The 25628-nt window shown below is 32.9% G+C and overlaps 2 protein-coding genes across 10 annotated transcripts in view; one reads left to right on the top strand and one right to left on the bottom strand.

Annotated features, from left to right (window-relative positions):
* Positions 1–6104, top strand: part of LOC115991564 (vacuolar sorting protein 3-like) — a 16864-nt gene extending 10760 nt beyond the window's left edge. For 4 of the 8 annotated variants that reach the window (XM_031115356.1, XM_031115363.1, XM_031115362.1 and 1 more), the window contains 3 exons: positions 1462–1545; positions 1748–1828; positions 2022–2032. Coding sequence is in view for 5 of the 8 variants with exons in the window: in XM_031115363.1 (XP_030971223.1) it covers positions 1462–1473 (12 nt within the window). In the remaining 3 variants the exon portion in view is untranslated. Of the gene's footprint in view, positions 1–1461; positions 1546–1747; positions 1829–2021; positions 2274–2840; positions 3043–3244; positions 3374–3472; positions 3569–4589; positions 4852–5486 lie in introns of those variants that run through there. The other 4 variants (XM_031115359.1, XM_031115360.1, XM_031115358.1 and 1 more) reach the window with 4 other exon arrangements.
* A 9942-nt stretch (positions 6105–16046) lies between these two features.
* Positions 16047–24626, bottom strand: LOC115989351 (receptor-like protein 56). 2 transcript variants are annotated; one of them, XM_031113024.1, is made up of 6 exons: positions 24137–24626; positions 19895–20047; positions 19507–19581; positions 19252–19398; positions 16688–18406; positions 16047–16561 (listed from the first exon to the last, which is right to left on the bottom strand). In XM_031113024.1, the coding sequence occupies exons 1-6, from the start codon at positions 24543–24545 to the stop codon at positions 16185–16187; spliced, it is 2880 nt and encodes a 959-aa protein (XP_030968884.1). In that variant the 5' UTR covers positions 24546–24626; the 3' UTR covers positions 16047–16184. The 2 variants fall into 2 exon arrangements, with proteins under 2 accessions (XP_030968884.1, XP_030968883.1); XM_031113023.1 differs by having other exon boundaries at positions 16047–18406.
* Positions 24627–25628: the final 1002 nt, after the last annotated feature.

Here is a 25628-nt window from a genome sequence, read left to right as displayed (position 1 = left end):
TTTTTTTTTTTTTTTTTTTTTTTTTTTTTTTGTGTGTGTTTGGTGAAGTATAAACACATTAGCATTTTCTGGGTCTTGTGTTTTTGTGAGTACTCTGCAATATATCATATGATTTTTGAGATTTTTGTTGTTGAAGTTGTAAGTTGAACTCTTGTTGGGCCACTCACAAACAGATATAGACTGTATTTTCTATAATGTGGTGTTCAAATTATTGCTAGCGACTGTTTTGATCTTCTCATCAACAATGAGTATAGATATGCCTATGTGAAAGGACTTATTTTTCTGCTGTCAAATACTTTTTTTTTTTTTTTACACTCTTCTCCTGCCAAGTGGCAGTTATACCCTATTACCCATTTGATTTTCATCAGTTTCGATTCCTCTGCAATTCTATAAGGTACAATCCTCACAAATTCTCTTCCAATTCCATTTTATTTTTGAACCGTCAATCAATCTGAACCCTAGTAGATCTTTTAAGAAACTAAATTTGATGACAAAATTCCAGCTTGAAGTGATTTTGTTTTCAAATTTGATAGCTTTTGTGTGGTTTTTGCTAAATACTCAAAGAAAATGAAATGGGTAATTGGGGATTGGAATTAGTATCTGTTAAGTGGGACTTTGACTGTGGGGTGTGTTTGAATTGGATTAATCTGTGAATGTTTGTGTGTTTTGAAAAAAAAATTGGAACTTTTCCATGTGGAATGGCTAATTTGGTAGAGCTGGTGTTTTAGACTGTTGATCTCGAATTTTGGGTTCACTGAGTTTGGTTAATTTTGATAACATGTCTTTTATCACTTGGTGTTTCTTCATTTGAGGACAAGGATCCTCTCCATTTGAAATGGAACACTCCATTTAGAGTTAAGATTTTATTTCTTCTTATGATGGGAATATGTCATCTACAATTTTAGATGACACGATGAAACTACTTTATATATGCAATATTTAATTTGGATGTTAAAATGTTTTCATTAAAAATGTAGAGGATTTCCTCTGGAAGATAAAAATTGGTATCTTTTGAATTTTTCACAGATGAATTTTTATTTGAGTAAAAATATAACTTGGACTACATTTTAGGGACAAGAAGTATATTTTATCCTTTAAGAGAAGAGAAAAAAAGAGCTAAATTCCTAGGAGAAGAAAGATTTACATCTGAACTGACTTAGGAAATTGTAGCATTGCAGTACTTCCAACGAATTTGAGAATTGGAACATTGGTTTCTTTTAGAGTAAGTGCAATGGGGTCTAAACGATCCCTCAGGAATTCATCAGTGCCTGTCTCTTCTTCGATAGTTGAGGACAAGAAAGATAAGAAACTGAAAGGGTCAATCAGTACAAGCCAAGATTTGGAGAAGGGTGCTGTGAAGGTTGTTTATTTTTTCCTTTGTTCTCTGTTATATGTCTTATGCTCATTCTGAATTTGTATTGATTAAGATTTGTTTGATATGTACGAAAATGGTGTTAAAAGCTCTTTAGGTGAGATTTAGAGATTTAAGGATGACCCGGCAAAAATTGAGACAATGACAGTTCAAGAGCTTCGAAGTACATTGAGGTAAGTAGAAGTTTATGTGCTTTGTGAGTGAAATGTTGTTCATTGTATTTTTGAGAGTTATTAACTTTTGTAGATGGTCTCTATTAGTATGCTTTCCTGTGGATGATGATATTACAAATGGGTTATTGATAAATAGGAGATGGTACATTTCAGCTGTATATCTTGTAATTTTAAGTGATTTATTATGATTTTGATTTGTCAGGAGTGTAGGGGTTCCTGCTAAAGGATGCAAACACGACCTTGTGTATGCTTTGAAGTGTTTCGTGGATTCAAAAATAGAATGGTATTCCTACACTTTATACTGGCATCATGTATTGTGGGTGTTGAGGACATGTAACAAAAACAAGAGAAATTTTCTACATAATCAACTACTTATTCCAAGCTTTGTATTCTATTCATCATTGTTCTCTAAACCCTATTGGTGTGCATAGGCGATTTGCTTATTTATAATGGTTAGAAGTTTCTTACATTTGCAGGTGAAAATTCTCCGGCGGTAGAAGAACATGTATCCTACGTTTCTGCTGAAAGTATGTCAATACAAAGTAAGGTTAAAATTTTTTTTGAGGAAGAACATGTTGAAAATGTCAAAACTGATTTGGAGGTTCCCTCTCTTCCACGGCACAAGGGAAGAATAAAGAAATCTGTAGTTGAGGGAAATTCAGTCAAAGTTGATCTTAAAATGGTTGCTATGAAACAAAAGCTGTCAATCAAATCTGATGGGGTTTCAGGTGCTGTAGAATTTATAATTTTTTTTTTTCCTATCGAGTCTAGTAATGCTATGAAATGATTATTTATAATTTACAAATAATTGTACCTAAAAAGGGGCCACCAACCAGTTATGCTACTGTGCATATTGTCATCAATAGTTGTATATAAAGAAAGGTTTAGTTACCATATTAGTCCTAACCTTAGCCCCATATTTTAAAATGGTTCCTAACCTATCAAATGTGTCATTTTAGTTCCTAAACTTTTGTTTTTATATCAAAATAGTCATTATTGAAAAGTAGTGGATGAAAAAGTTTGATCTGACAAGCAGAGGCACACTTCCATCCACTACTTAACAGTAATGACTATTTTGACACTAAGAATGAAATGACATTTGAAAGGTTAGAGACCATTTTGAAACTTGGTGCAAAGGTTAAGAACCAAAATGACGGTTAAATCAAATAAAATTTACAAAGGTAGTTAACAACTTAACATTAGGGAAATTTACAGTCACTAGTTTGTGTAGTTTCTTGCATCAAACTTTGATCAGAGTGACTTACAGGTCCCATAAATATATTTTCCCTTAGCAGCATCTCACAACCAGACTATCTCAGAATGTTTTATCACTTGCAATCCAAGAAATATTTTCTAAAATGCTAAAGGCAAGTGCAAAGTCCTCCTGTGGTTTACCTCCTGAGACAAAGCTTTGATACATCTTTCCTGATGATATTTTATCCTCTTTGGAAGTCGAAACAAAACTAGCCTTGGTTCAAATGTCACTGTCTGAATGAGGTAAATTGATACATGAAACCAACAATTTTAAATTGAAACATTATCACAAGAGTATTGTTTAAATTTAAGACCTCTATCTTTTCTTTTCTTTTTGGTAAAGCTATATCTATGTTTACTTTCAGTAGATTGAATGGTAGTTGGGTTTTAAAATATAATCCTTAACTTCTTTTTCTTATTCTTCTTCCTCTCATCCCCATTTCAGCAAAGGAAAATGAAGAAATTTCTCCAGCATATGTTGCAAAAATTCCAAAGTCTTATGTACCAAACGTACTTGTGTCAACAACTTCTGTATCTGAAAGTTTGATTATGCCCACAATTTCTGCATCTGAAGGTTTGGTTTTGCCCCACAGATTTCTGGAAAAAAAATCCTGCATGTATTTTTGTATAGAGATATCTTACAGTTATGACATCCTCCTCTGTTGATCAACAGGAGCAGGGGAAATTGACAAAAAGATTGATGAGGATGATAAAATAAGTATTAGAGCCAGCTCAATCCTGCGTCCACATGCTATCTTATCTAGTCCAAGTAATTTCACATAACTACTTCATTATAATCTTACTTTTTCCCTTTTTTTTTTTTTTTTTTGTTTCTCTCTCATTCAGTTCTTGCAATTAGGTTCTATTAGTTATTAATGACCTTATATAGACAATATGGGAATAATTTCTCCCAAATGAAATTGTAGAGAATTTTTAAGAAATAAAATATAATACAGAGGGAAGATATTATTATTATTGTTATTGTTATCATCATCATCATCATCATAATATCTGGCAGTTTGTGTAATTACAATTTTTCTATCATTATGATACTTTCTGAATTGACTATCTTAGGGGAAGTTATTATATGAATGAATTCCCATTTGTTTAGTTTATCATGTGTTTATTTATTATGTTTCTTAAGTGAGGTTAGAAGAATGCACTTATGGTTGATTTGTCACTTTACATTTTTTGAAATATAGTTTGCATTCCCAAATAGATGAAATGAGCTAATACTAGTTTCAGAACTTACATTTATTATTCCTCATTTGCTATCAAATATTCGGTTTTTGTTAACTCGTGGCTGTTGGAAAAATGGATAGCACACTATTTCTTATTAATGAACAATATTTGGCTACATATTGGAGTTAAAGCAAGACCAGTTTTTCTCAAATACAAGTAAATTCTAGAAAGGCCTATTTCTACTATTTGAGTTTGCTAAATAAATATCACTTTATACCTGATCCAGTGTTTATTTGCTGAATAAATGTTTACCTTGATTACTTTACCTTTCTCTCCTCCAATGTCTAGTAGACTCTTTTATTTATACCTTAAATATGTGTTCCCAAAGTTTAGTAGTTTGTCAATGTGATTTTTCTTTTTTTTATTATAAAAATAATATCACAAGAGAGCACACCCACGCACACATGCCAACTTATCTAATGAGTATCAATTAGTGAATTTCATAGTTGATTTTGTATCTGTGCATATGAATTTGCAGCACTAAAAAAGAATCATCTTATACTCTGTCCCAACTCATCATTTTTTTTTTTTTTCTTTCTTTTATTAAGAAATGGGGACACATATGCTGGAGAATATTTTGCAGACAAGATGCATGGGTTTGGGCTCTATTCTTTTGCAAATGGACATCGATATGAAGGAGCCTGGCATGAGGGTAGAAGGCAAGGGCTTGGAATGTACACATTTAGAAATGGTGAAACACAAGCTGGTCACTGGCAAAATGGAATTCTTGACATTCCAAGCACACAGAACACCACCCATCCTGTATCTCCTGTTGCTATTTATCATTCAAAAGTACTCAATGCAGTGCAGGTATTCCTTACTTCCAACCTTATTAATGTAAACCTCCAGTGCAAGTGTTTGATGTAAATATCTTAGCTGCTGATGGTTATAATTTGATGTCTATTTATGTCATGGTTTTGCAATCATACCATGGATGATCCTATCTTCTTGTACCCCTGGCTGTTTATCTTATGGCAGGAAAAGAATAATGTTGTGTTGGCTACGATCCTTGTGATTTATGGTTCATTTTCCATTTACTGTTGATATGAATCACCAGTCATACATGTCCTGTTTTCCATGCAAATTATTAGCCCTTAGTTATTGGGTCCGACTCTTTTGTTCAAGATGATTTAAAGAAATATTCTCTGCCTGAATTTGTTCGCTTCAAGCATGATACTTTACAATTATTACAATTCTCTACTTATCCTCATGCTTTTTTAACATTTTATTCTTCAAAGATTGGTTTTATGTTATTTAGCATAGTAAAAACTTGTTACTGGTGCAATATTACTGTTTTATAACTAAAAAGGAAACGTGAGAAGGGCATTTTTGCAGCACTGCAGTTGCGGGAAACAAAATAACAAACTGCAGAAAGTTAATTAGCAATTTAAATAACTAGTAACAGTCTTTTTTCTGATTAGTTCTGTGATTCTATTTACAATCAGGAAGCTCGGCGAGCAGCAGACAAAGCCTATGATGTAGCCAAGGTGGATGAAAGGGTCAACAAGGCAGTTGCAGCAGCCAATAGGGCAGCTAATGCAGCTAGAGTAGCGGCAGTTAAGGCTGTCCAAAAACAAATGCACCATAATAGTAACAACAATGTTCCAATTCCAATTGTGTGACACTCCCAACTGCCGCTTTGGCTCTTTTAATGTGCAAGACAGCAGCATCAGGACAGTGGCTTATGTTTGTTTACTTCAACAAGTAGCTTTGTGTTTTTATGCGGTCTCCTTGGCCTCTTGCCTTGAGGGGACGATTTGATTTGTAGAGCCTCTTGAAAGCTGTGAGTAGTAGGGAAGATTACTGAAGAGTGTGCAACGGTCATCTATACAGTTTGAAGATTGTGTATACATAGAGAGGAGATAGAGAGGGTGGATGGTGATGGCATCCATATTTTTCATTTTTGCTGTTCCATCTTAAGTACATTTTTGTAAAGATCAGGTAGATGTAATATAAAGTGTTGGTGCCTAGGTAAAACCTCAAACCAGCCACTATTGATGTGAGTTTGCTGGTATTTAATGGAGGTAACAAATTGTCTAGTCACTGAAAAAAAAAAATAATTAACCCAAAAACAAATTTATAATAGAATATTTAATTTTTTTGTAGTTAAATTGTTGTTCATGTTGGTGGCTAGGTAACCTTATTCTAGCCAATGTGTTAATGATTTTTCGTATCCTTGATATATGATTCATGGTGGCACATTGATGTTGGTCATTAAAACTTTGAAATGATGCGTCATATAGGTGCCTCTGCCAAGTTCAAACTTCATGCTTCTCACACTTACTAAGAATGTGGCAAGAGTAGCTTCTCGTGTCCATATGGAAACTGAACCTACCAAACAAAATAATGTTATCGAGATTCCAGAGCATTTAGTGGAAGCTACGTACTGATTTCATGCCATTGAAGAATAGGTGTGCGTGAAAGACTCAAAAGCACATACTATAAGTAGTAGTTGGGGACGGTTTTATTGCTATTTTAAAGAGCAAAATAATGTAAACCAAAGAAGAATTATTGGTAGATGTTGTAAATGTGATGGGGCTGTAATTAGACACTGGCATTTTGTGGTATGAATGAAAGTAGACATAATGGAACATCTTCGACCATAGGTATTGAGAGGTGTGAATCTTACTCAATGGGTAAATGCAATATTGTTATGACATTTGTGTAACAATATTTGTGTAAGAGGAATGTTGTATTAAATCATGTATTTTTAGACAGAAACATTTTTGTGGCATGCATAAAAATAGATGTAATACATTTTCGACCATAGGTGTAGAAAGATTTCACCAATTTACAACATCTACCAATAATTGTTCTTTGGTTTAAAATATTTTGCTCTATTCGTAAATAAACGGTTTCAGCAATTTACGAAAATGCCATTCAAATGAAAATCGAGTCTCAAAGACTCGATTTCCACTGGGATTTTTCAAAACTATTTACGGCCAAAAAAAAATTCCCAGTGGAAATCGAGTTTCTAAAACTCGATTTCCATTTGAGTGGCATTTTTGTAAATTGGTGTGGTAGTTTATTTATGAATATGCCACCCAAATGGAAATCAAGTTTCAGAAACTAGATTTCCACTGGGAAATTTTTTTTTTTTTTTTTTTTTTTTTTTTTGCAGCTACTCCTGCAGCAGTAAACTAGAATTAGTTTTCCCTTCCCCTGCAACAGTAAAATAGATCCAGAACACATCACATGGTTAGCGGTAAACAAGTAGATACAAGCATAATCACCAGTCAAGGAGAGAGTACATTAGATGCAAACAATCGGATTCAAATAGTTATTATTCATGGGCATTATAGTTGCCCTCTTAGCACACAAAAACATTCAATACATTATCAATGCTTCAAACAAGGCCGCTGTGGTTGAAGTTGCCAAAGTAGTAGCTACATTGCCAATGCCATATCATTGCATTACAGGCAAAAGCTGCATAACGCAACTAATGTAACGAGTACAATGGATATCAAATGTTCAATTACAACAACATTTAGCAATAAACAAAATAATAACTAAGTCAATACAACATAGTCTACATAGTCATCTAGCACTTGTCCATACTGATACAACATAGTCTACATAGTCACCTAGCACTTGTCCATACCGAAGATAACCACAAGTCCCACGTACAATGCCATTCCAAAATCCAATCTTCGCTCGCCTGACAAACATTAAAATACGGTTGTTAGTTTCCAAATGTGAAGAACAAAAACCAAATGACATTCTGAGCATATTATATAAAAACAGTGACAACACTTGCCTAGTTTGCAGCACTACCACTTGTCGAAGCCCCACGGGAATTGGGACAACATCTGTGGTTATGCCCCTCTTGATGACACACTCTACATCGCTACCTTGGTTGAATCTCCCTCAAGTCCGGATCTTCCCTCCGGCTTCCCCGTTCTCGTCGTACCCCATCCATTTCATTCCTTAATCTTGACTTGACAGGACGACCTTTGCCCCGCAACAGCTGTGGGTTAGGCACCCACCGTGGTCCGCGAACTTTCCTCCACAATGACTCTGATTTTGGCACCACAAAATGATGTGAATATGTCTGAATGGCGTTATTCAAACTATAACATGGGTCAATATAGCTGGTCGCATCGAGGTGCAGTCCTTTAAGAACTTTAATTGCATGTGAACAAGGGATCTTCAAGTTTTGCCACATTCCGCAACCACATGTTTGCTCAAATACGTGCACTTCATGACTCTGGTTTCCCCCTCCACCTCTATGGTCGTTGTATGGGGTAACCACTTGATATACACCAATTTCATGATTAAAATTCCTCACAGTGTGTCCTGCGGTTTTCTGCTCATTTTTGTTATAGATCTCCATTGCATAATCACTCCACACCTTACCTTGAGAGAGATCAGAAGTAATTTTTTTATGTCGATCGTAGAAATATGCAACAAGTTTGGACCAAGTGAAGTCAACCATTGCAGCAATGGGCAAACCACGGGCACCTTTAAGTACCCCATTAAAACACTCAGAGATATTGGTTGTCATTGCCCTGTAACGTCTTCCACCATCCTGTGACTAGGTCCATTTCTCAACATCCTCACTCATTAGATATGAGTATGGCATATAACGTAGGATGTGGCGATCAGTAGGGTCTACACCCCTCAGTAAATTAATCTCAGCCTCCTTAATGGTTTGCATTATGGACTCAAATTTCGCTTCATGAGTCGCATATCCAGCTTTCAAGACCAATGCCTTTAGAGTCGGGTCCTTATATTTTGTGTTGAAGTTGCTAGCAACATGTCGAAGGCAATATCGGTGATATACCTATTCTCTTCCGTCCTCACCTTTAGGCCACTCTCGAATGGCACATTTGATACCTTTATGTCGGTCAGAAATAATGCAAATGCCATCATTAGGTATGACATGCTCTATGGAAGTCCTGAGACACTCTAAAAACCATCCCCAACTAAGCCCTGACTCCTTGTGCACAACAGCAAAGGCGAGAGGCAAAACCTTTTAGTTAGAATCAGTTGCCATTGCAATCATCAACACCCCTTTATATTTACCATACAAATGAGTCCCATCAATACTGATCACTGGCCTGCAATATTTGAATGCAGTAATGCATGGAGCGAATGACCAATATACATAGTGCAGTAACGCAATACCTTCATTTGGCCTAGGTATGGTGTGATAGTTGTACCAGGTACCTGAATACTGATCCAAGTATGCCAATAACAACTTTCGCAACCTTTGGTAAGACTCCTTCCAATCCCCAAATATCTTAGCAATTGCCTTTTGTTTTGCGTCCCATACTTTATAGTAAGAAAGTTTATGATTATACTTAGTACGTATGATCTCCTAGAGCTCATCAATATGAGCAGTGTGATTTTGTTGCAATTTTTCCACAATTTCTGATGTAACAAAATTAGAATCCATCATTTTACCATCCCTTTGCAGGCCAAAGGGTATACAAGTGTGTGGACCCACATAAGACGTGATCACCCACAGACCATTAAGTTTAGTCTTCATGAATGCGCCAACATACCACTTGCAATTGTCGTCAATGCATGCGGCGCACAATTTAGGTTTGGTCGACCTCCGAATTATAAAATTTCTATTATCATTTGCTGCATATATTATCAATGCACGCTTCACTGTCGATTTATTTGCAAAAGTCAACCCTTTAGAAAAATGCATCCCATCTTGCCAAGTACAAACAAATGGTACTAATAGAGGTGAAGGATCAACCATTTTTTCCCAAGTATTTGCGTAGAATGAGTCGGCAGGAGGTCTGTAGACAGTGGTCGTATTTGTATCACACTGGATGCCAATATCATCGTCTGCATTACCTTCATCATGATACTCCATATTTTCATCTTCAAAATAAGGAACGACTTCATGGTCATCCACATCGTTCTCAAAGTCACCTCGTTTAATCCTCTCTTCGTATTCATCCACACCATCAATATTTTCACCATCATTCGTAGCATGATCTTTGTCTTCGTCTTCGTCTTCCTCCTCTAAATGTGTCTCTTGACAATGGAGGATTTCACCAGTATTGACAACATGATCTTGAGATGGGAGCATATAACCTACCATTGTATACCCTCCCATTGTAGTGCATCCATCATCAAGGGCTGTAAATTGTAAAGACGTAGTTGTTTGTTGCACCATCTCAATATCAACTTCCGCAAGCGGCTCTGAACTTATGTACAACTCAGCAGCATTTACTTGGGGCATTTTCTGGATCCTATTAAACATCATCTTCACATGTTTGTCTTCTTTGATCGCCATATACCCGTAATGTATCCGTTCATGTAGGACTTCTTATGGATAACGATAAATAATCTTGATTTCATACCAAGCAGAGTTCAAATTCAATTCGTCCATTATTTTCAACTTCAAATCATTCAATGTCTTCAACTTACGACGTATCATCATGGGGTAGCATTGGATACCTAGCACTGTAAATGGAAATCCCCCAATCCCCCCAGGATTGTCAAGGGGTCTACCGTAGTATACATTTATATCAATATTCTTCAGATGTTGTGAACCTATTAGAGAGTCAAGTATAATATGTTAGCGACATATTTTAACTCTTTCATTTAACATCAAGTACAAATCCTTTTCTATCTACTCAAAGTACAAAAATTACAACTTCTCACCCCACAATTGCATATACTCACCCCACATCACATACAAACACACTCAATCATTATCATTTTGTACTCAAACAAATAAAAAAACTAAAGACAAAACTCACCCCCATTACAAAATTTCAATCTAACTAATATAAATAAAAATATCAAACCAAACAACAAGAAAAATAGTCATGATAAAAGCCTAACAATACAAATATATATCTACAATATTTTTTACTTTTTATAAAATCCTAGCAAATATATACATTAACTTACAAAAATAGTCATGATAAAAGCCTAACAATACAAATATATATCTACAATATTTTTTACTTTGTATAAAATCCTAGCAAATATATACACTAACTTGCAAAAATAGTCATGATAAAAGCCTAACAATACAAATATATACCTAAATATATTTTTTACTTTTTATAAAATCCTAGCAAATATATACGCTAGCAAATATAACTTGTTACAAACCCCACATTTGCATATTCACATACAAACACACTCAATCATTATCATTTGTTTCCAAAATAAAAATAAAAAATAAAAAATCATTAATTATACTCAAAAAAAAAAAAACTAAACACACAACTCACCCCATTACAAATCTTCAAATCATTCTATCAAAAATATAAAAAACAATATCAAACCAAACAAAAAAATTAGTCATGATATACATACCCATAAAAACCCATAAAAAAAACCTAACAATATATATATATATATATATATATATTTATATATATATTTTTTTTTATGTAACTAACAACTAGAGAGATTGAGAAACCTTACCTGACATGAGGATGTGAAAATATGGAGGGTGAGTTTGATTTGAAGTTTGTAATGGGGTGAGTTTTGTATGAGAGTGAAAGAGAGAGACAGATAGTGAGAGATGCTACTGTGAAGTTGGAATGAAAATGACTAAGAGAGGAAGGCTATAGCTGAATGTGTAATGAAAATGACTAAGAGAGGAAGGCTACAGCTGAATGTGTATGAGATTAGAGAAACCTACAATGAGTGAGAGAGCATGTGCAAACTGTAAAGGTTCTGCTGACTCCCGAGAGACCCAGACCAGACAAAACCACAGTTGTGTGGGACCCAAACATGACCAGACATGATTAGATGAGCAGAGGTACTACATTTAAAAATCGAGTTTCGGAGACTCGGTTTCACTTTTAGCAAACCGAGTCTCTAAGGCTCAAGTCTGATGTGGCCAAATCCCACGTGGACACGCCACGTGGGATTTGGCCACATCAGAATACAAAAGCCGAGCCTCAAAGACTCGATTCTGAGGCCTAAAATCAAGTCTTTGAGGCTCGAGATGCTAGTAAATTATAATATTTACAAACCGGGTCTACTAACTATATACTTAGGATTTTATGGCCATTTGGCCATTTTGGCCGTTTGTGAAAGACCACAAGCAAGCAGTCAATCAATCAAAAGTCAGATACTAAAACCAAAATACTGAAAGTAAAAACAACAAAAGCACTAAAGTTGCTTTTGGAATCCCTTGTTACTGTTTCTCAAAAACATAAAAAAAAAATATTGTTGTTTTTTTCTTTTTGGAATGCGTAGAGATTTGAGCTTACATTTTTGGGTTTGTTGGTGTAGAGCTTTGGTCGGTTAGACCTTTGCTCATCGTTGCAACACTCTTTTTCGATCACCTACTACAAGGCTGGATCCGGATCTTCTCCATTTCAAAATGAAATGGAGTGTCCGTCTAAAGGCTAAGATTCATTTCAAAGATATCTAAAAGCATCCAAGGATGCAAAGTCTTGCAAAATTATAAAAAAAAAAAAAAAAAAAAAAAAAAAAAAAAAAAACCCTTCATTTTACCCTTTTTAACTAAAAAAATACTCATATTAGTGGGTGTAAAACTGTGCATAAATGCAAGTGCTACAGTAATCGTGCAGATGCAAAGTTTTGCAAAATATAAAAAGCCCTTCATTTTACACATTTTGACCAAAAAAATCCCACATTAGTAGGTGTAAAATTGTACATAAATGCACAAGTACTACAGTAACCGTGCATATATGCACGGTTACTGTAGCACTTGCATTTATTATTTAGTAATTTTTTTTTCTTTATCCTTGTCTCTAGTTTCTCTCACTCTCCCTTTTTCTCATTTGATCAAATCATCAAACCAGCGAAACCATTAAACCTCTTACAGCCCCTGATCTCTCGCCATCGCCGCAGTTCGCCACCGCCACTAATCTCTCGCCGATCGCCATGAAGCCTCTCCGATCACCTCACTCTTCCTTTGTTTCTCGTTGTTTGATCAATGGGTTTCCGGTTGGGTGGGTAATGATTTGGCTTTCCTTTGTTTCTCATTGTTTCTCATTCTTTGATCAATGGGTTTTTTGGTAGAGGGGTTAATCTGGCCAGATTGAATGGGTTGGCTTTCCTTGATGATGGTGGTTGGGTGGGTGATGATGGTGGCTAGGTGTGGAGTGATCGTTGGTAGTGTTGGGTCTGTGAGAGAGAGGGGTAGTGAGTGAGGAAATAGTAAAAAATTGTAAAAGAATGAATATTTTATTGAATAAATGTGTAGAATAAATAGACTGAAGCGGGTGTTTTGTAAAAATTGGTGTGTAAAATAGAAAAAGTATTTTTTTTGTGCAAAAGAGTCGAAAAGTTTGCATCCACTAATGTGGATGCTCTAAGGACTATAATTTCACCACCTCTTTTAAAATTAGTAACTCAAAAGGTTAACGTTAGTTTTAAAAAATAAAAATGGCAATTACAACTTACGGACTTATGAATTGTGGGCGGCGGAAATTTAAGGGGCTATTTGGTAGTGTATTTTAAACAATAGTTTTCAGTATTTAAACAATATTACACATATTTCCACACACTTTTTCACCCACACATATTTTCAATGTTTGACCGAAATTTAAGTTGCCTACATGTGGTTTGAAATCCCATGATACAAGTGTTTCGCTGGATTTTTATATTTATTTTTTATCTTATTTAATATTGTATTTATGTTTTTTTTTTTGTGTTTTTGAAGGAAATATACATAAAAGTGGAACAAAATTACATATCTAGCCATGTTTTTAACAAAGATGGGTTACGGAGCCCTAACTAAGCTAACCTCAAGTAGGTAAAATGTCAAATTTCAAACCACATATAAACAACTTAAATTTTTTTCCAAACCATAAATGGTTAAATTGTAATTTGCCAAAACAAAAAAACAAAAAAACAAAAGCAAAAACTATGAAGTTTTCTGCCAAAGGCCCAAAGGAGAAGGAAAAGAAAGAAAAACATGAGTCCACTACCAGCAACTCCAACACTGAGGTCGTGGCGGTTGGCTTTCAAAGGATGAGACCATCGCTGCAAAAGTCCACCACTGCCAATACCAGCAACCCAACGGCCACAACACCACCATACCCAATAGCTTTCAGCAAAAAAACTAGAACTTAACGATAATGCTAATGTTTCGTGTTTTTATGTAAAACAACGTTAACTTGTAATGTGTTTAACTACAGTTTTTTTTTTTTTTTTTTTTTTTTTTTTTTAAGGAAAAACCACATTCATGTTGATGAGTTGAGTAATAAGATTTAATTAAGGTGACACATTTTACACCTTAGATCTATTTTAAATAGATCTTGTCCATGAAATGGATACTCTCCATTTCTCTTTGAAACGGAGAGGATCCATATCCCTACAAGGCTACGCACTCTAAAATTTTGTCAAAGAATTTTTAAATTATTTTATCCTATCATCCCTTTTTACCTACATTTGTGTTTGTCTCCATTAAAAATATTTTTAGAAAATATTTTCACCAATATTTGGTGTTTAGTTGAACTGAAAACATTGGCTATTCAATTATTCAATACTTGAAAAATAGTGCTATCTTTTCTAAAACTATACAAGAAAATCTAAGATACGAGTATGACATGTTAAATCCAATAGATTAGGTGTTGGTAACCAATGACAAAAAGATTGAGTTTTGTTGAGTTCTTAATGTAAAATTATGAGTCCAAGATGAAAGTTATTTGTGGAAGAAAACTAAGTTTTTATAAGTTTGATTGCAAGTTCAACTGATCGAGAGATGAGTTTGACCCCTGTTTGATTCAAAGTTCAGCTAATCAAGAATTGCAAATTCAATTTTTTCAAGTTTAACGTGATTTATTTAGTTGACCGTACATATGGGTTTTTCAATTTTTGTAACCTTAATGAAGAATCTATATAAAGGCCCATTAAGCACGACTTATAAAGAGGTTAGAGAGATAGAAACCCTAAGTTTTTCAGAGAGTTGATCTGAGCCTCCACTAACAATCAACACTATTGTCATAGTGCAAATTAAAGTTGCTTGTCCAAACCTCAAAGTAACAAAGAGTTTTAGGGTTACGTCTTTTTTAAAAGGGAAGATTTAGGATTAAGTCTAGTGTATAAACTTCAATTCTATTCTAGTGGGTCAGTTTACCTTGGAATTGATAGGTTAAATCCCTCCAGATTATTACTGTGAAACGGTATGTTTCATAGGTTTTGTTGGGTCACCCTATTGTTGTCTTATGTTATTTTTTATTGAATTTACTATTTTATTGCTTTATTGGTGACATATTTAATCTGTGGCAATTAACCTAGAAATCAATCTCTGAATCTAGCGTTTTGTTTGTTTCAATGGAAAACTTTGTGTAAAGATAGTTTTCCGTGTTTTCTAGTATTTGGCTGCATCAAAAAAAAATAAGTCAAAAGAAAACTATCTTTGAAAAAAAAAAAAAAAAAAAAGCTTTTTTTAGAGATTATTTTCCCCTTATTAATTCATAATGAATTAGTTATTTGAAGTTGATAATTTTGCTATAAAATCGAGGGGTCTAAAAAACCTAACTTGACCCCCAGAGAAATTGTATGGAAAATCAACCTTTTTTTAAATTTCAATTTTTCCTAAAACAATAGAGTCAAACATTTATTTTTCTAACCAAAAATAATTTAAATTTGCTGGGAAATTTATGATCCGAACTTACTCCTAGTCCTATCCAATTGTGATATATTTGTGCTTAAGTTAAATGATAATTAAATAATAATTTTTTTTTTTTTAAGGTTAAAGGTGGACGGATTCAAACCATAGATATTTAACCAACAATGGAGGAGGCAATCCTTAGGCCATAGACTATTGGTAATCAAATAATTATTAATTCATTGAAGTCATATTTCACATTCTTCCTATATCAATGAAATAATCATATAATTCTTATCATTTTACATTGCTTGTTTTTTTTCCCCTCATGACATATAATATAATTGTAACTAATTTTTCTAATTTTTAATGATATCACATACGACAAAATAAATTTCACATGGCCCATATAAAAACTTCTCTACGAATTATTTTAAAATGAAATTATAACAGACCCGCGCATGACATTGGCTAGTCACAATAATTACAATACGAATGAAAAAGTACTGCAAGTGAGCTCCTTGTTTCATAACAGAGCATGATAACAATTATTCAAAACCAAACATACCCATACACATAGGTATTTATCAATACTACCACAGAAGGTTTCTACAGAAATTGAGTACATCTAATGACACATACGGCTTGACAGCTCTTTTAGGCTATTTGTAGCAAAAAAATAACACCAGTACATACAATCCTCAACAAAGTTGAAGCAGCGTTGCTGCCAATGAGGATTAATATAAAGAACACTGACTACACCCAAAAAGAAAATAATGCAAGATACCAAAAAACTTGGAAAGAAGGCTAGAAGATCAACTTCATACCATCTGCCGTCACTTGCCTCTGAAGATTTTTGTGATGATGGAGATGATTCATCAGTATCGAAGCAACTTTTCTTTAGTGGTGCACCGCAAAGAAATGGATTTCCTTCATAGGTGCTCTCTTCAAATGTTGAAAATTGTTGTTTCCCTTCTGGAACTTTACCTGATAAGTTGTTGTGAGCTACAGTAAAAACTGCTAGAAATGTTAGATCAGTCAATGTTGAAGGAATTTTTCCACTCAAATTGTTGTGAGAAAGGTCTAAGCTCTCTAATTGAGACAAATTTGAGAACGATTTTGGAATAGGACCTGTCAAGTGATTGTGAGACAAGTTTAGTGCATGTAGTGAAGATAGCTGTCCTAGCTCTGATGGGATTTCACCTATTAGCTTGTTGAATGACAAATCCAATGCAGACATGATATCGAGGTTGAGACCCTTGTACAAGTCAGCTCTATATTTCGTATTAATCTCAATCTCAACTTGTTCATAGAAGTCCCAAGATGTCCCTTCAATTTGAAAATCCCTATTTAGAAGAGATTTATATGGTAAGGGAAAACCGTCTGTCATAAAATCAACATAAGATGTATAGACAAAATCACTAGCAGCTAGCTTCCCAAAGGATATGTTGTTAAAGCAGTTCGGTATTGTCCCAGAAAAAAAGTTATTGGAAAGATCCATTATGCTTATTTTCTTTAACTGACACAACTGCTTTGAAATCACCCCACTAAAATGATTGCCACTTAATGAAAGCACTTTTAAGTTGGAAAGTCCAGCGATTTCATTAGGGATGCTGCCATTAAAGCGATTATCTCTAATGTCCAATGTCACAAGAGATAAACTGAGAATAGCTTTTGGTAATGGCCCTGTGAGTTTGTTCCCTTTTAAAAGTAAGTGCCTAAGATTCCCCCATAGTAGATTCAAGCAAGAAGGTAACAATCCTGAAAGCAAGTTATGAGAAAGGTTTATTATATCACATAAAGCTATTCCACATGGAATCTGGCCTTCAAAAGAGTTGCTACTCAAGTCAACAATTGCCCTTGGTGACACACCACTACCATTTACTATCCATGGAGGAATTGTACCTGTCATGTGGTTGTTGCTAATATTTAGGACCAACCATACATTTAGGGGTTCAACTGGAAGAGTGCCTGTGAAATTATTATTTTGCAATTCTAAGGTTGTTAAGGATAGGTTGAAGTGGTTCGAGAAAATTTCGCCGTAAAAGTTATTATTAGATAACCACAAATCTACCAAGGAGGTGCAATTAGCAACCAATTCCATTGGTACCTCTCCGTAAAAATTATTAAAGGACAAGTCCAAAGACCCCAAATTACTCATGTCACCTATTGAGGATGGAAGATTACCTTCAAAATGATTTTTGGATAAATTTAGATTTTCTAATTTTGGAATCCTCTTTCCGATATTTTCTTGAAGTTTCCCAACAAAGTGATTGTTGGAGAGATCCAACCAACGAAGATTCATGTAGTGATCTGATGGCAAATGAAACTCGCCTGTGAAAGAGTTACTTCGAAGATTTAACAGTTGTAGTTCAGTATTGTTTTCTAGCAACCATATAGGGAAGCTTCCATTCAACTTACTGTGAGATATATCAACGACTTCCAATTCATGTTGGTCCAAGAGAAACTTAGGAAAGTTGTCGGTGGGGTTGTTGAGACTACAATTAGACAGTACTAAGATCTTTAATTGAAACAAAGGGTCCCAACTGTGATTCTCATTCTCTATAACAAGTTTATTGTCATAACTCAAAAATTGAATCACCTTAAGCTTGGAGTGATTAGCAAATAAACTGAATGAGAATAAACCTTCAAAAAGATTATAACTCAAATCAATGTACTCAAGGGATGTTAGGCTGGCTATTGGAGATGAAGACAAGTTTCCGTTGAACCGGTTGCGAGATATATCTAAGTACGAAAGAGATGTCAAATTGTTTAGGCATGGAGGAAGCATCCCTTCGAAGCCATTACCAGCAAGCTCTATCTCTTCAAGTTTCTTCAGTGCACAAAGCTCTATCAAAAGCAATACAAGATTAGCGGTGTCTATCCTAAACTTGTGCCACCGAAAAAATCAACACAGCCTGATTAATATATGAAATCACGCTATTGCCTAAATAAGATTTGAAGCTTAAGAAGACAATTTTAAGTCAAATATTCTCTTATATTTTGATATCAATTTAATATTATTTATATAAATTTCTATATTATAAGTTTTAACTTCAAATTCATTACTATTGTTTTTTAGATGTAAAATTACTAATTAAATTTTTGTATTCAAATTTTTTCTTTTGAGAAGAATTGTATTCAAGTTTTGTTAAAAACTTATTTATTATTGATATTATGTCTAATGCTCCTAATTTTTTTGTTATAATTGATTTTAGGAAGGAGATAAGTTTAGATGTGAAATAGAAAAAGAGTGGCTAAGCTTTGTCACTTTTCGAAAAAATAATAATAACAATTAGGTGACATAATTTATTTAAAATTGTTACAAAATATAATATTGCACTACAATAGGACCAAAATTATGGGACCTTATTCTACACGGCTACCTCAGGCAAATAATTGGCTCAATTATGAATTAACAAAGGGTAGAGTCGGTTCCCATAAAAAAAAAAAAAAAGGGGGGTAGAGTCGGTCCTGTGGGATTAAAATGATTTTTTTTTTGGGGAGGGTGGGTGGGGGAGAAGAGGGGAGTATAATAATTTCTAAATTCAGAAAAAGTGGATGGTCAAAATGTTATGCTTCCAAGTTGCAGCAAATAAGGATTGATCTATATCAAATTACTAACCATTCTCTTTCAATTGTTCTCACACGCCTAATCAAAATTGTAAATGACTGATTTCATAGTAGATTCTCACCTGGAGTGTTTAAAGTTCCATTGAATTCATTTTCAGATAATGATATGGCCTTGAGAGAAGAAAACGCTCCGATATATGGAGTAATGCTTCCAGTGAAACGATTTCTACTCAAATCTAAAATCTTCAAACTGCTGAAATTTGCCATATCTACCAGGAAAATTGATGACAGTATGTTAGGAGAAAGTATTGAAAATGGCTTCCATTAAGGAGATTAATTGAGGGAAAATTAATAAAAATAGATGTTGGGATGTTTACCCTTGAATGGTAGGCTTCCATTAAGGCTACAATTCTGCAAGATTAGGACCTCCAGGTTGCTTAGATAAACCAGTTCTACATCACCGGTGAAGAGATATTCAAAATTTTATATATAGGCTTGAAACCAATAGTACAGAAGAAAGATCTAGTAGAACTAGACACTTTTATATTGGAATGGACAAAAATTTCGGTTAAAATGCTCTTTGAATATTGAAGGCATGCTACTACTATCATTTGTATATATCAGAAGGATTAGTTATTGCACTGAAGCATTTTGTGCCTTTTAACACAAAGAGAGTAAATTTTAATAAATATTGGTTATTAGATTTCAGTTTTGTGTAAACTTCTTCTTAGTATTCTTGTGAAGAAAATTCAGAAATACACGTACCTTTGCTAGAAAGAGGCCAGAGATTATTAAAACTTAAATCCAAAGATTTAAGAACTGGGAGGGCACCTAAGGATCTTAAAATTTTATTGTCGAAGTAGTTCCCCGCTAAATTTAAGTATGTTAGCTTTCTCAGTTCAGACAAGCAATCAGATTCTGAAAAAAAAAAAATCCATTGTTAAATTTATCAACGAAATGCAGAAAGTCATTCTCAAAAAAAAAAACAAAAACAAACAAACAAACAAAAAAAAGGAAAAAGTGTCGCATCATGTTATGCATTAGCACAATAATTGTAAAACAAGAAAAAAAAAATGCATTGATTAATTAAGCTATATAAAGAATCAAATATGTTTTCTGGAACAGTCATTACCACACACCCCTTATCCATCCTTTTTGTTTTTTGGATTAGTGAGAAGTTTTATGATTGTGCTCTTTTATCATATAAATATGATTTTTTGGCAATTGTATATGCCTTTCTTATTTATGAAGCCAGAGGCCAAGTCTATGTCAAAAGCCCAAACGTTATAGGTGTTGCCATGTTGCTAGTAACTGTTAAAAGAAAAGATGAAGCACCGGTAATAGTAGCAATTATCAATTAGTGAGAAAGCATGAGCAAGGGAAAATATTAAAATATGTAACAATTTACAAAATAATTTTACAAACATTTATTTGTAAGAAAATACAAGTGATGAATAATATAAAATGCAATTTATTTATTAACTTTTTGTAACGATTGAAGTCATTGTCTTCATTTCGTGTTCCTGAGAACTAGTTTGTTGATCATAAGATTCATAACACACAAGTAAAAGCAATAAATTAAATACCATGTGTAAAGCAATTATTCAATAATCAAAGGAAAACTAAAATAATTATTTGCGTTACACGTTCAAAGAGTTAAGGCCCTTTTTACTTTCAAAAAACCTAAAAAAGAGTTAAGTCATTTTGTGGTGTGTATCGTATTGTAAGTTTTTGTAAGTTTTTCAAATAAAAAGTTCGCACTACCCATGTTTATCTATCAAAAAAATATTAACTAGGTAAGTTCCCACATTGAAAGCCTTGTACTACCCTTCTAAGAGTTGAGGCTTTTTGAGTGTGTACTGTATTACAAGTTTTTCAAAATTCTCATTCCCCTCTTCCCCTTTATAAGATTCTCAATATCAACTCCTTTTTCTTTTTTTTGCGGGGGGGGGGGGGGGGGGGGGGGGGGGGGGGGGGGGGGGTGGTGGTGTGGATCACTTCAAAAGCTACAATGTGAAATTCAAATTAGATTATCAAATTGTATTTTAAAAGAATATATGTTGACAATTTACTGTTCAAAATTACTTTAATATATAAGCATATGAATCATACTCAAAGCTGTTATCTGTTATTACAACATAGGTACTTCAACAATATAACTAAAAGATTTGAATTTCAGAAGGGATGAATTTGGTACACCAATCTCCCCCCTATATACAGCACGTCTAAAATGTGGATTTTAAAATATATATATATATATATATATATATATATATATATAGAAAGCAGTAATATTCACATGTTACATATAACTAGCTTTTGACCCGTGCTTGGCATGATTTTTTAAAATAAAATGCTATAATATAACAAAGTAGTATAACATGGTATTTTTTTCATAAGAATATTTCATTTAAAATTTATTGAACTATTAATTTTTAAAAATTCGTTTATCTTACCCTTTGCAAAACCAATCAAAAGAAAAGAGTTCTTTTTTTTAATTATTATTTTATATTCATATTGTTTCTTTTTGTAACTAGTGAAAATGTTGTGTTCATTCGTTTTTGTTCAAGATTTTGATAATATGAAATTTTTTATTCTCTATATATTATAACAGATAAAGAAGAAATTTCCTTTTCGTTAATTTTTTTTTTTAATTTTTATCTTTTAGTATTATAAACAAATATGCTATAGATAAAATATAGTGGGATTTTTCCAACCATGATAATTAAAACAAGGTAAAAGAAAAGTAGTGTTTTGATGTTATATTTAGCCCCAAACCCACTGCATTTGGAATCATTCTCACTAATTCATATCCCCTAAATCTTCAATTAAGAGTCATACAACTTATTTTACTAGAAACAGTAAAATATTTTTTAAATGTATAAATAGTGCCGTAAATTCATTTTTAATATTTTTTTAATAAAATGATAGTAGGTTATATAAACAGTGCGTGAACAAGGAATAAACAGAATGTAAATAGTAACTTGTCTTCCGCACAGGGAAATCACGTGCATAAACAGTGTCAATAACTATAATAAGCGCTGTGAAAAAAAAAAAAAATGCAAAATGTGCAAACGCAAAAGCCAATCCAAACTGCACCTAAAATCTATAATAAAATAAATTTTAAAATTAAAATCTGAATTCGGATCTATTTTTGAATTTCGAGGCTAATTTGTCAAAATATTTAATTAACATATTCAAACAAAGCAATACATATGAAAATGGTCTTAGTGGTCAGTTCATGGATTTTGTTTTGGCATTTAGTTAAAATCTTCAATCAAAGATTTTTTTTTTTTTTTTTTTTTTGATGAACTTCAATCAAAGAATTTTGATTTGGCATTGAGTTGATTATAAAATTAAATAGTCTTAGCAATTAGTTGTTCTCTTGTGCACACCTAGTATCGAAACCATTGTTTTAAAAACTTGACTGGACCGACCGGTTTAACCGAGAATCGAATATCACTACGGCCCGATAAAAACCAAAATAACCAAAGAATAACTAGGAAGACCAGTCAAAAACCGGAACCGGAGGCAAATCTTGTTTTGCCTCTGGTCCGGTTTAACCATGATCGAAACAAAGAAATACAAATGGAAAAAAGCAATTACAATAAATATTAAATATTAAATCAAGATATTGGTGCAAGTATGATCACTAAAACTTCATAAAAACACCTTTTATGAAAGTTAAGTTACATACAATCATGTTCTAAATTATCTATTAAAAAAAAAAAAGATGAAAAATGAAAATTTAGCATTAACAACAGATACATTACTTGGCTTTGCATGTTTCAAAAATGGTATAAACATCCAAGAAAACAATAATAAGCGAAAAGGATAGAGCACTGTCCCAGTTGCACTGTCAATGCTGCAAAAATAGCTGACATAATGATGATTCAGTACTTGGACTAAGGTCCAACAAAAATGATGTACGACTCTAATTTTCAATTTGTTTTTTATTAGAGAATTTTCTTTCATCAATGTCTATATACTAATAGACACAGCCAGAAAAAATTTAATTAGATTTTAATTGGATTCTAAATTTTGAGTCACATATCTTATTTAACTTTTAATTTTGTATGAAGTGAGTTATTGAATGTAAAAATTGTAGAGTTCAAATTTAATTATATTATAAATTAGATTTTAATTAGAGTCCAATTTTTCATCACATGTCTAAGTTTTAAATTTTTATGGCTAGATGCAAAAACTGAATTTTAAAACCAATTGAATTCTAAATTTTATATACATATATATAATGAGAAACTATTACCTATTTTAGAAATGTATAGTTAAAAAAAAAAAAAAAAAAAAGTAAAGTGGAAGCTAATGTAATGTATAACTTGAACTTCTAAAATTTAAAAATATATATATATATATATATATATATAATTTGAACAGTATACATAGAGCTACGTACACAGTAGTTAAATATAATGTGCAACTGCTAGAGCTTTGTAGGCTTGTAATGCTTTTTTATTAAGAGGACCAATTTATCAATTAAGAATAATCTGCCATTACCTTCTTAAATTTATAACTTCAACTGCTAGCTAACGAATATTACAGTAGCCATTCCCATGCTCTAACAAAATCAGCCAAAATAATTTTTTGATAGGAAAAATGATTTCCTTAGTTTAAAATTTTGGTTCATAATCATTGTATCTATTAATGAGAAATTATATCTAATCTAATGATTTAATTGACTCCTCCTCTAAAATAAATTTCATTAGTCAAATTGAGAGAAGTCGTCCAACTATAATTTTTTTTTTTTTTTTTTTTGGAGAAACCAGACTATCAGTAGCCTGGGCTTTTATTCCACAAGAAAAACAACTCAATGAATGTCAAAGATTACAAGAGAAGCAACGTCCAACTATAATATTTTTAATTTGATTTGGGATATGTAATCAAATCTAATTACCATGGTCCCAAGCCTTTCCTATATTAAGCATAAATGAGTGTGCGTGTGTGTGTTTTGAGTGGGCCGTATGATAGTAGAAGTAAAGGCTCACGTACCTTCATTTCCCAACCAACCAGCAATTCCGTTGTCAGATAAATCAAGAATTCTTAACTCCTTAAAAGGCTGCAACAGGGACACGTTTAGGAACCAAGTCCCCACCCCATCGAAAAAATAGTTGTATGAACGGGAGAGCGTGAGATTGATCACGTGACCAGTGGTAGTGCTACAGTTGACCCGCTCCCAACTACAACAATCACTCTTTGTCTCATAAACCCATGTTGGAAGAATGTACTCGGTATAATTAGTGTGGGATTTTATAAATGCTTTCAATTCTAGGAGACTCATCCTCTCTTCCTCAATACAAGCTCTATGCTCATGAATTTGAACAAAGAGTAGTAAAGCCCACAGCAAAGACTTCACTAAATGCCACCCCATTGAGAAATTTTGTGAAACACCTACTTTCATTTATAACTAAACCAACTTCTGTGTAAGTACCCAAGACAAGAAAGTTATAAGTCCATTGCCTTTATATAGAGAAGTTGGAAGTTTTTTTTTTTTTTTTTTTTGAGAATCGAGAAGTTGGAAATTTTTCATATTTAAATCCATAATTTATATGATAAACTTTTCGTTAAGTCTTTGGGCATAAGAATCTCGTGGGCTACGCTACGTAGGCGTAATTGGCATCTTTGAACTTTCATGTGGGCTCTACATCTTTTTTGGGTGAAGGCGGGCTCTACTCTTTGTTTATTCATAAATCACTAATCGGTACTTTCTATTTTATTATTTTCTGTTTTAATGGGCTTGCATTCAAACAAATCTCTGTTATACTTTTTATTTTATTAGCTTTATTTATTTTGGAAAATGATGCTAATGTAATTATTATTAAGCATAACGATGAAAGTAACATATTTTCGTATATGATTTAATAAATATTATTGTTTATTCAAAAAAAAATAAAGATGTTTATCCTATATTGATTGTGTGTGTCTAGTGTCTGTTGTTTATAACCCTAATCTACAACTACAAAAACTCTTTTTTGTAGTTGTACTCTAGTTATATAATGTATTATAAACCCAGTTTAAAATATTAATATTACTATTTTTGTATATATTTCTTTTTTTCTCAAAAATTTCTCTTTAATTTATATTCATGAAAGGATATATGTTACCGATTAAAACTCTTAAAATACATATTAATAATCACAATGAAATACCATATTAAACCCTTAAAAAAAAAAAAAAAACTATCATAAACTTTATCAAAAAAAACATGCAATAAAATCAATGCCTTACAAAGAATAAGAAAATTAAATACAAAAAAATGTTAATTCAAGAACCTAATTTCAAATTATTGGGAAGACATCCTCTGGCCATATGTGTATATTGTTTTCATCTTTAGCAAATCTAGTTGGTTCATTTGCTGCCTCAAGAAGGTTCAGATCCTATTACCATATATATATATATATATATATATATATATATATATTAAACCTATGCAATTTTTCACATAAAGAAAAAAGAGATTGAAAGATTAAACTTGCTTAATTAC

Source organism: Quercus lobata, chromosome 5 (genome assembly GCF_001633185.2).
Source record: "Quercus lobata isolate SW786 chromosome 5, ValleyOak3.0 Primary Assembly, whole genome shotgun sequence".
Lineage (NCBI taxonomy): Eukaryota > Viridiplantae > Streptophyta > Magnoliopsida > Fagales > Fagaceae > Quercus > Quercus lobata.
Note: the sequence above shows the minus strand (reverse complement) of the source record. Positions and strands in the feature narration are given on the sequence as shown.

Bases quoted from the DNA above. Each gene is read 5' to 3' on its own strand.
- LOC115989351 (XM_031113023.1), bottom strand. From the start codon at position 24,545: ATGAAAGTAGGTGTTTCACAAAATTTCTCAATGGGGTGGCATTTAGTG. The intron at 20,048-24,136 runs GTACGTGAGCCT...TTTTTTTTTCAG, and splicing joins TGGTTGGTTGGGAAATGAAG to AATCTGATTGCTTGTCTGAA. The intron at 18,407-19,251 runs GTGAGAATCTAC...TGCTTTTGATAG, and splicing joins TGGAACTTTAAACACTCCAG to AGCTTTGTGCACTGAAGAAA.